At 39.5% G+C, this 12,004-nt stretch overlaps 1 protein-coding gene across 6 annotated transcripts in view; it reads right to left on the bottom strand.

Moving 5' to 3' along the window:
- The window catches only part of TMCO3 (transmembrane and coiled-coil domains 3), a 51,066-nt gene that overhangs the window by 37,669 nt on the left and 1,393 nt on the right, over positions 1-12,004 (bottom strand). For 3 of the 6 annotated variants that reach the window (XM_033104736.1, XM_033104731.1, XM_033104735.1), the window contains exons 2-5: positions 11,642-11,737; positions 6,653-7,176; positions 2,589-2,768; positions 667-858 (exon numbers count right to left, since the gene is read on the bottom strand). In XM_033104736.1, the coding sequence (XP_032960627.1) occupies positions 667-858; positions 2,589-2,768; positions 6,653-7,096 (816 nt within the window). In that variant the 5' untranslated portion in view covers positions 7,097-7,176; positions 11,642-11,737. The other 3 variants (XM_033104733.1, XM_033104734.1, XM_033104732.1) reach the window with 3 other exon arrangements.

The following is a 12,004-nucleotide window of genomic DNA, read 5'->3' as shown; positions in this document are numbered from 1 at the left end:
TTCTTTTCCTGTGTAAATCTCAGGGCCAGAGTTTTAGAGATCTGAGAATTTATCTGGAACCTGCCAGCCGTCCCTGAGCAGGCTGAACCCTGTTCCTCATATTTCTCATTTCCATCCAAATCCAGTGATTCTGAAGCGTAACACCATCGATTTCAAGTCTTTAAATAATTATATACTCTTACTAGACTGGTTTCCTTGGAGGTCACACATCTGCCGCTAACCCAGACCAGAATGCCAGTCACCGCGGGGGGAGACAGTTCTCACACTACACTACACGTCTAATTAATGCCATATGGGATACCTTAGCCAAAACTTCTGTGTCTCAGCAGAATGCTCTATTTTAGTGCAAATAGTTACTAGATAGCTGAAATTTTAATGCCATCTAAGTCTTCCAAACTCTCAAAAGCAAAATTAATTTTCATTTAAACATTAAAATACATTATTCTTATGGGAAAAAAATTGAGAGAAAATGTTTCAAATCACAGGAAACCTAGGAAATTCTAGTAGCATCTCTCTGTTAGGAGGAAGGTTTTGCCCCCTGATATAATGTTCAGAAAGAAAGCTCAGTCGTCCTTGACATGTATACCAGGAGATGAGGTGGGAAGTTTGTGGGAATTAAGCCCAGCAAATGATTTTGAGAGGCGAGCAAGCAGACAGACAAACTACCTTTATGAAGTGGTGATCTGCACGTGGGATTGTTGAGTCTCTGGGCTTGGTCAAAATATACTGGTTGTTCTGAGAGTCAATCAGCATGCTGAGACCTAAGTCATCCTCCACTTCCCGTTTCGTGAGATTCTGTTTGGAATTGGCCTCTTCTTCCTCCACCCTCAGAACTGCCTCAAAATTGACCCCTTTGACCTATAAGAATAACCAATATTGTACAATTAAAACCAATGAAATGTTTTCAAGTTCAATTTTTAGGGAGTAAATTCTATATGGAAGAATGAATTACTTTTTTAGTATTCTGTCAAGTGTGACAAAAGATCAGTAAGTGTTCATTAGCATGAATTAGGGAAAAAAATTTCAATTAAAAAAGTGATTTAAGGATGGAAGTGTTTAGGATTTCTATTATTTCCAAATACCTACTTTACCTGATTCAGGGTATGACATTGTGATTTGTAATAAGAAATATATATTTGGTCTTCATCCCCTTTCCTGGCTCACAGCTCCCAAAACCTATGTAATTTCCTAAGTGATAACGAGCGATGGGAACATCTTTTGTTCTATCTGGTCTTTTGTCCTTGGTTCCTGAAATAGGTCTAAAATGACAGAGGCGAAAGAAGTGTCTTGTTGTTAATAACGAGCTCCTAGCAACCTCACCTGAGTTTATATTAGAGGTGATTTTTGGAAAGCTCTTAAATAACCACAGGCCTGCACTAGTTATCAGAGGAACCAACCATGTGATGAAAGGCTTGACCTTTCGGCCCTGCCCAGACCTCCAGGAGGGGAAGGGGGCTAGAGATTGGGTTAATCACAAGCCTACATAAAAATCTTTCAAGTATGGGGTTCAGAGAGCTTCCACTTGCTAAACACATGGAGGTGTGTGGCTGGGAGGGTGGCGGGTCCAGCGAGGGCATGGGAGCTCCACACCTTCTCCTCATACCTTGCCCCATGCACCTCTTCCATCTGGCTCTTCCTGAACTGTATCCTTTATAATAATAAACTGGTAATCAAGTAAGTAAACTGCTTTCCTGAGTTCTGTGACCTGCTCTAGCAAATTTCGGAGCCCGAGGAGAGGGTTGTGGGATCCTCCAAGGTGACAACCTGGGACTTGGGACTGGTGTCTGAAATGGAGGGGACAGTCTTGGACTGAGCCCTTATCTGTAGGGTCTGCACTAACCCCAGGTAGGTAGATTCACAACTGAACTGAATTGTAGGACACCCGCTAGCGTCACAGAGAACTGGAGAACTGCTTGGTAGGATACCTGATGCCCTTGGAGTACAGAAATGTTCAGGGAGCAGTGAATAAAGGGGACACGTGTCTCACTTTCAAAGGCAAAGTGAGTTACTTATGAGTTCTCCTCCATTCCATAATTAGAAAGCTTTAAAAACACACCATTCCTTTCTCTCAATTTTTATTCTCCCTTCTTTCTTTTCTCTGAACTTGTTCTAATTTGTTTTTATCACCTAACCCTTTTCTGAGTCCATTCCAGGACCCAATTTTCAGCATTAATCTCACTTTTCCCCAAAGAATCCTAAACACATTACTATAAGTGAACAGTCTGAAATCCTGCTTCAGATATGGAGCTCATTTCCTGTAAGTAACTCATCGCTCCCCTGGTAGATCAGCACCGAAATGCAACTGCTCAGGGCAAGCTTCTTGAAACAGGAGTTGTAATGCAGCTGAGGGCACAACTGGGAAACAAAGACGAGCCAGTGATGGGGAGCGGACAAAACATGAGGAGAAAATAAAGGATAACCAGTGTACTTTTGAAAGACCAAACCCAATTAATTTTATGACACAGAAATGTTTGGTTTTGTCTTTGTTTTCAATCTACAAAAATACACATGCAAACAATTTCAACAACACATCCTTTCAGTAAATAGCTCAGCAGGTGAAGAGAAAATTGTTCTGGAATGCTACTTACTGATTTGTTGTCATCAAAAGCGTGTTCTTCTATTTCCTCCTCTAAACGATCAGCTGCCTTTCTGACATCTTCAAGAATTTCATCAAGCATGGATAAACTTTTGTTTTGATGTTGCATATTTTTAAGGGCTTCAACTTGATGTTTTTCTGCTGCCAGAAGTTCCACATATTCTGTCTCTTCCTATTCATTTGTAAAAAAATGAAGAGTGGGGTTTATTAAGAAATAAACCAGGATATGACTCCCATTCATGTATGGGGCATGATCACACCAACTAACACACTCCCTGTCAAATACTCTTGTTCATGAATGTATAATTCTAGCTCTAGTCAATTAGGGAAGGTCAAGAGTCCTAGATTATTAAATGTAACTGAGCTTATCAAATGTTTAGAGGAAGCTATTTTTACACATACAGTCATATGCAGTATAACATTTCGATCAATGATGAACCACATATATGATGGTGGTCCCATTAAGATTATAATGGAGCTGAATTTCCTGTAAGAAATGGAAGTATATGTGGTTCAGGAGAATTTGTTTTCCTTATGATGGGAGCAATAATATCTGTGGGGCTTGGCAATAGATTCCCTCTGACGCACCACCTCCAATTTGCATGCACAGATGACATGCCTATCCGTACTGACCCACTTCAGCACAGATGAACCTATCCTAGCGCCCATTCAGAGGGCGCTACAGCCCTCCCAGGCCCAGCGTGATGGTCTTCAGAGTATAACTGCTGTAAATTCTTTGTTGAGGACCTAAGATCCTGCACAAAGACACAAATCCACAGGACCTACCTTAACAGGTATTAAATGACCCTGCCATTTAAGTAACAGCTTTCTGTGGTGGTATGGAAGCCAGCCTGCCCCTGTACTTTGGAAATATTTTCAGGTTGTGATGATATAAAGTATAGGTAAGTTTTCTTTCTTTTATCAATTTAATGCCAAAGAGAGCTCTTTGTGCCAGATAGGGTCAATGGAACCAAAACAAATTTCCAAAGTGAAAATATTGAGTCCTCAGTTCTAGATCCTCTCCTTGTTAAACACCCTCTTTTTAAAAAATGAATACCACAAAGTTCCTTAATCTGACCACCATGCGATAGCCAAAGCCACATTGCCATGACAATCCCCTATGTTCCTTTATCGCTCCGTCTTGATTTGTTATTCTCACTGATCCTCAAGCCACCTTTCGTTCCCTCTGGACAGTCATTATTACAGTGATCTATGACATATGCATCTAGTTTCTCCTCGATATTTCCAATCAGTCCAGCCCACATCGCTGTCCATGGAGCAGCATTGACAGCTTCAATGTTCTATTTCTGACCCTGTTGGAAGGAAGTGGGGGAGGGCTTGTGGGACAGTGTTTATAAGTCCACCGTAGTGGACCATCACGTCCTAGGCCTTCACATCCACTCACGACTCACTCCCTGACTCTCGTAGAGCAACTTCCAGTCATGCAAACTCCACTCATGGAAAGTGTCCTATACAGGAGTACCATTTTTTATCTTTTATACTATATTTCTACGTTTACATAAACAAATCCTTACCATTGTGCTACAGCTGCCTACAGTATTCAGGACAGTAACCTGCTGTACAGGTCTGTAGTCTAGGAGCAATAAGCTATGCCATGTAGCCTAGGTGTGCAGGAGGCCGCACCATCTAGGTTTGCGTAAGTCTACTCTAAGATGTTCGCACAATGATGGACAAACCACGTAATGACGCATTTCTCAGAACGTATCCCTGGAATTAAGCAACACGTGACTGTACATCAACAAATGTAATATACTATTGTAAATAAATTCTGAAGGTCATCTATTCGTACAAAAATCACTCACTGAACACTGATTATGTTCTAGGCATCGTGCCTACTAGGTATGTATGGAGGTATAGCTGTACTTTAAAAACAGCCGTGATAGTTCATTTTTTAGCTATAAATTTCTAATCAGGATACACATAGTAAAATTCCAAGTTACAAAGGGGAAATTCTTCCAGAAGAATCTAACAGCATTAATTACTTGGAAAACTGATGGATATTGCTGATAATAGGATTCACGCATTTTATACAATATTTAAACTCAAGCTATCTTAATCAAATCAATACACCTATTATTAAAATATTTATTCACAATTAAAGGGGTAGGCATAGCTGGGACAGAGAAGTGACAGGACAGTCTCGGGGGCAAGCATGACTATTTTATGGATCTCCACGCCATCACAACACCCCTAACACACAGCTGTGGGCTAACAATACCTGGACCAACTCAGAGACATGAGGCAAGAACCAGTGTAAGGTGAATGCTGTTTATTCAAGTTGTTGAAAGCATGCATATTTGGTTCAATGTCACTCAAGCTTACGTTTGTTTTCTATTTTATAGTAGGACTACCTTAAATTGACATCACTAAGTACAGTAATCCCCCCTTATCTGTGGGGGATATGTTCCAAGACCCCCAATGGATGCCTGAAACCACAGATTATACCAAACCTTATATATACTATATTTTTTCCTACACACACATACCTTTTCACTTAAAGGAAGCACTGTATGGCTTCTGTTTGGCACATCCAAACTGTCAGCATCACCACTCTTGTGCCTTGGGGCCATTATTAAGTAAAGTAAGGGCTACTTGAACATAAGCACTGCTATGCAGAGACAATCAACCTGATAAGAGACAGCTAAGTGACTAAGGGGCAGGGAGCATATACAGCATGGACACTACAGACAAAGGAATGAATCACGTTCCAGGTGAGATGGAGTGGGATGGTGCCATATTTCATCACAGTATTCGGAACAGTGTGCAATTTAAAACTTGTGATTGTTTATTTCTGGAATTTTCCATTTAATATTTTTAGACCTCAGTTGACCAGGGTAACTAAAACAGTGGAAAGTAAAATCATGGATATATGGGGACTAGTGCAGCCCACTTTAAAACCAAGGAGTTTTAATGTCTCAGCTGTCCAAAGGATCTGCTAAGGCAGTCACGCCTCAGAGGAGAGCATCATGGTCTGTTTCTAATATACAATAACACACAAAACAGACAAGATGACTGAATCAAGGTGGATGAAAACCCTGACTTAGCCATTTACCCCACTACCATACAGTCATGAGCTGCTTAATGCTGGGGACACATTCTGAGAGATGCATTGTTAGGAGATTTTGGCGTGGTGTGAATATCATATACTGTACTTACACAAACCTACATGGTATAGCTACTACTGTAATTGTATGTGCTATACTTTTATACGACCGGCAGTGCAGTAGGTTTATTGACATCTGTGACACCGCAAGCACGTGAGTAATGCGTTGCACTAGGGTATGATGACAGCTATGACATCGCTAGGCGATAGGAATTTTTCAGCTCCATTATAATCTTACAGGACCAGCATCATATATTCAGTCCGTCGTTGATTGAAACGTCATTATGTGTCACATGGCTGTATTTCTATCCCAAATACCATACTTTGGTAAAGAAAGTTTTATAAGTCAATGTCTTTTCTATTTTTTAGACTATATGTCAATACCATAGCCTTTCTATGAAGAGGGAATGATATGTATTTAAAGTGCCTGGCACATAATAATGGCTTTTAAAAATTATACAATATCACATCTGATACAGTAATGGTTTCTTTCCATTTTAAAAGTATACTTCATCAAAATCCTTATTTCAAATGTATACATTTGTTTAAAACTGATTTTATATTTTTGTTTTCAGTATATGGATGTTGAAGAAAATCAACCTTCACACAAAAAGGGATTCTTGTCAGAAACTCAAAATGTTGGTTGCAGTTACAAATATATTTATTTCCACATCAGTTTATTGGGAAAAGTTCAGTAACTATTTTAATCACCAGGGGATTTCACAATAAAGAAAAGCATTTGGGAATGACTCCTTCTAGAAGTGATAAAATGTAACTATGCTAAGATGTAACACAAAAGGAAGCTTCTACACGACAGATTTTCTGTTTGATTATGAACAGATGCCCCAACAGACCACACCTGCTGAAGTGTCAGCACCATCTGCATTTTCCCTTTCCATCTACTCTCCAGCTCAGAGTGTGAGAGGACTAACCTTTATGGCAGCCTCTCTCAGGGCCTCCAGGCGCTGCCTGCTGCTCTCTTTCATGTTCACCACATCTTTGTAATCTCCCTGCAGGGCTCTCTGGAGTCCATAGATAGCCTGAAAGACTGAATTTTCACTTTCATTCAGCTCCTTTTGGAAAATTTCAAATGTGTGCACCTGAAACAGTTTCTCTTCATCCGACAGGCCAACGTCTTTTTCCACTGCTCTGATTGCATTTTTCAGTTTGTTAAGAACCACCGTCTTTTGGCGAAGAAGCCCGGAGAGCTTTCTGCAACCATCGAGGACCCACTGCTTCCTCTGCGTGATAGCTGCCCCTTTGCCTCGGTGTAACTTGATGGCATGTTTCGCTACCTCTTCGTGTTCCGCAGCATTCGTGATCAAATGAAGTAATGGAAGCAACATCCAGAAGTAATTTTTTTCCAATACCTTCATGATCCAACTTTAGAGAACAGGGCAAGGCAGTCCAAAGATTTCTGCTAAGCTGAGCTTGCATTTTAGATACACATTTTCAGCTGAAAAAGGGACTTATTGTCACATATAGTTGAATGATGATTCATTATTATTGAGATCAGAGTTAAAGTATTAAATAATTACATCCAGAACACAATCGCTATTCTGAAGAAAATGTTATTTTTCCTAGGTTAATATTAACATCTGAACTATTTATTGCACCTAGGTTAAAATCAAATACTGAATGTTAAAGTATGGTGCCTGGTAAAGAATTGAGATGAAAGGTTTCATCTGAATGTAAAGGCAGTATTTTTAAGAAAAATTTGGCCTAAAACCATGTTTCCCTGAAAATAACACCGGGTCATATATTAATTTTTGCTCCAAAAGATGCATTAGGACGTACTTTCAGGGAATATCTTATTTTTTCACATACAACAATCTACATGTATTCAAACACAGTCATGTCATCTTCTTCTGGAACATCGTCATAATATACTAAATGTGTCCTTCTGGCTGACGATCTTAACTGGGGCTTATTTTCAGGGTAGGTCTTATTTTCAGGGAAACACAGTATATCTCCTAAATCTACCATGTACAAAAGTCAAAAACCAGTTCTATTTAAGAGGGTCCAAGTATCCAAGGCCAGAAAATTCACAGATCCCTGAACACCTGGAGGAAACATGCTCTGTATCATCCCAGAAACAAAATCTTTTGAGCTACTATTACCTTGCTTTGCCATATTGTTGGCTTTCCAAAATCATTTGAGACTTTGCCAAATTTCCAAAGTCAGGCTACAGTTAAGTGCTAACAACATACCAAGGACGGGGGGAAAAATCTCAAAATATAAGCACATCTGGATCTCTAGGGCTTTATAAAACATTCATTTTCAATCGTTCAAATTCAGGCTCCATCTCCTTCTCTCTTTAGGAAGACCTCAAGCAATAGGTATGAATTTATCCTGACAAGTGAGGCAGACAGGACCCTGGGCGTGATGAATTGAAGGTTTCAGTGGTGGGAGCTGCAGCTGTGGTGTCCAGATTATGATAAGCAGCGGTCAGGGCTGTGTCCCCAGAGGACGGCTTTATGAAGGAGCAGGTGGCAGCTGTGTCAGCGTGGTCACTAAGAAAGAACCACCTCAGAAGGTAGTAAAACAGAGTCCAAAGAAAGAAGAAGTAACAAATGCAAGAGAGGCCAGTAGGATACATCCTAGAAAATATCCACTGAACCTGGCAACTAGGAGCTCACTGGGCACAAACAGGCCAAAAAAAGAAAACACAACAAATACCTACAATTTACACAGGACTTACAGTTTTAAGGAAACAAAATATTCATATACACCATCTAATTATTCTTAATTAGCAGCAGATAAGCCAATGGATCAAAAATTCCTACTCAACTGTCAATTATACCAGTATTTCCTCTACCTGGGGAGGTTGACTAAAATATATATTGCTACTTTGATTTCACTGGTAATCTAACCAGTTTAATCTGGTTTCCCAGGCAAAGAAGATTAAATGCAGCAAAAATAAAGTGTGGCATTTCTAGAGAAAGAATTCTGACCAAACCAAGCAATGACAGCCAATAGAAAGTGGAGACAAAACAGAGTTTAGGGAAAAGAAACACAGAACTCAGCAAAGACTAGCACTAGCCACCCAGGTGACCAGGTGAGGGGAGCTCGTTCTACGCACTTCAACAGATCCAGAAAATACCACTGCTGGAGGCCAGGAGAGCCACCGGAAGTTCAGAATGACAATCAAAAGTCACCAAGAAATGACTATAATCTGGTTAAAAAGTTAGGGAACTGTTCAATTTCAATACACCTTGAGATACTTCAGCTCCTCATGTTACAGAGAAAATTCACTTACCTAGAACAGGTCACTTCCTAACAGGGCGGGATAAATGAGAACTTGCTGTTTGTTACAGATTTAATACAACTTTAAGTAAATGTTCCCACCTTAAAAACAAATAGACGATTAACCATAGTAATACCTAGCAATACAGCTGGTCTGTTATTTTAATGACTCATTTAATTGCTAAGCTTCTTTGTTCCAAGGGAGAGAAAGAATTCAGCCACTACTTCAGAAGTGCACACTTTCAGTATATTTCAGAACCAAGACAGAAATTTCAGATGTTTCATTAATGCTTCCCATTTTCCCCCAAAAGTGATTCTTTTTTTTTTTTTTTTAATTTTTATAAGCGTTTGTTGGAGCCAAACTGATGACAAGCCAGGAAGCAAGATCTCAAATGCTCCCAAGTGATTCTTTTATGGATTTCAAAGCTCAAAAAAATAACCTGCTGCAGTTTGTGTGTGAATAACACCTCTCCATTCATTTCTGGTTCCTTCCTCAAACAAGTTCCTGAAATGAAACAGTTATCCCTCTACCCATACCATGTTCCCCCGAAAATAAGACCTAATCGGACCATCAGCTCTAATGCGTCTTTTGGAGCAAAAATTAATACTAGACCGGGTCTTATTTTACTATAAGACCGAGTCTAATATAACATAATATAATATAATACTAGGCCTTATGTTAATTTTTGCTCCAAAAGACGCATTACAGCTGATGGTCCGGGTAGGTCTTATTTTCGGGGAAACATGGTAATACCCAAGGGAGTTATTCATTTTTTATGAGAGATCTTTGAGAATTTTAGTTGTAGTCAAACTAATATTTCCACTGAAACAAGTTCATGTCATCTACATGAAACAAATTATTTATAGACACTAAAAATCGGAATCATCCCTTTTTCATAAAGTCACTTCATTTTCTTTTCAAACTTGGCTACCAAATCCTATGAACTACTAAATTTGTAGCACACTTTTCCTGAGTAAATAGTAAACATTTTTAGCTTCAGTGTTATTCTGCTATTGTTATTTCATTATAAACAAAGACACTTTGGATTTTCTGTGTTTTCATAATGAATTCTTAAAGTTTCTGTCTTGAACCACTGATACATACAACTTGGGTAGATCTCAAGGCTGAGTGAGGAGAGCCTATCACACACACTGTACAAATCCATTTACACATTCTTGAAAAGACAAACTGCAGAGTTGGAGAACAGACAGTGGTTGTCACGGGTCAAGGAAGGGAGTGGAAGTGGCTGTGACTATAACAAGGCAGAAATGTCCCTGTGGGGCAGAAATGTTCTGTGTCTTGCCAGTGGTGGTGGCCACACAAATCTACACGTGTGACAGAACTGCATAAATCTGGACACACACATAAATCCATGTAAAACTGGTGTGATCGGTATAAGGTGGGTAGATTGTATCAAGGTAATCTCCTGCTTATCCTATAGGTTTGCAAGGACTTACCACTGGGGAAAACTAAATGTCTACAGGATGTCTCTCTATTATTTCTTATAACTGTATGTGAATCTATAATCAACTCAAAATAAAGTTTCTGAAATTCTATATAAATGCTTACTGTTTCCCACTTAGCCCTTATTATGTGTAATAACCGCCATTGACATTACAGAGCAAGGAAACCATTCCCGTGACATTTTTTTATATTTAAACTAGGAAATGCCCTAAAACAGAGCCAAAGTATTTCAGGATGCCTCAGCTATAGTAAAACCCAAGGTTACTTTTCATTTTCATTTAGAGCAATACCAAAATCAATACTTTGAGTACAACCTCTCCCCCAAAGTTTCTATTTATACATAGTCCAACATTAAGTAAAATGTATCTCCCCAAAGTTGCCAAATTTCTCATGGGTTTTGCTTGTTTTAATAAATGCAGAACAAGAAGCCCAAAACTTACTTTAAATTGATGAGATGATTTAAGAAGAAAAATATTTTTAATAAATGTCTTCAATGATTTAGAATAAAAAGGCAAATGGGTTCACCATTAAGCCTACTCAGAAAAAAACCAACAACCAAGAACTTCGAATACTTTTAACTCACTGTCATTTTACATAAAAACCAATTACTCTTATTCCATTGAGAATTTTCAGTAATTCAGAAATGTCACATATCATTTATTGGGTAAAAAGCTCAAAAGCAAAGCACAGTAATATAGTCTAAGTTCAAGCTTTTTCAGAGCAAAGTCACCAAAGTTAAAGATTTCTCCCTCACACCTCTAACTCTGGGTAATCCGGCTACAGGGTACCTGAGGAGACTATCTCCTTAGACATCTGTTAGGACCTACAAAGCCCAGAGCCCTGTGGTTATACAGTCCCTTCAGGGAAAGGGGAGGGGAAGCCAACCGAAGAGGGAAGACTGAGGGGGAAACAGCTCTTCTGTTTTCCAATTTTACAGAATGAGCTAAAATGTGAAAACCTACCCAGCCTCCTGCTCACGTGCAGCCACAGGTCCCTCCAATGTCTCTCTTCCTTGGACCTTCCTGACCCACTGACTCAGATTTACCAGATCAAATTGCTGAGAAAGAATCTAGATTACCCACCACACTAGTGCAGCAGACGCCACCTGGGCTGGCTCCGACTCTACTCCCCACAGCTCTCAGACCAGCCCACCAGGGGGGCCAGGCCGATCCTTGGGCCAACCCAGGCCTCCAGCATGGAGGGTACTGACCTGGTCAGGCCTGGGCTGCGGACAGGAAACTGGGAGCAAGCAGTAAGTGTGGCACGCATAGGGTTAACCAGTCCAGTACTAGTTATTTAGCGTTCTCTGAAAAAGGGAAAATATGAAGATTGTTTGTAGTAAATGGTTTAAGATTAGAATTTTTTGTAATACCTCCAATACGTCCAGATTCAGCATGAAACAGTAACTGAACACATAACAAAGGAGGACTTGGGGCAATGTCTTAGGAAGCGAGAAAACTCGCCAACACAAATAATCTACACCTCAATATAATTTGTGGAGGATGTAACTTAAAAAGCATATTTTAAACTTTAACAAATTGAATGATATAAACTATATTTCTTAAAAGATAAA

Source organism: Rhinolophus ferrumequinum, chromosome 4 (genome assembly GCF_004115265.2).
Source record: "Rhinolophus ferrumequinum isolate MPI-CBG mRhiFer1 chromosome 4, mRhiFer1_v1.p, whole genome shotgun sequence".
In the NCBI taxonomy this organism is placed as follows: domain Eukaryota; kingdom Metazoa; phylum Chordata; class Mammalia; order Chiroptera; family Rhinolophidae; genus Rhinolophus; species Rhinolophus ferrumequinum.
This window is presented reverse-complemented; position numbering and strand designations above follow the sequence as displayed.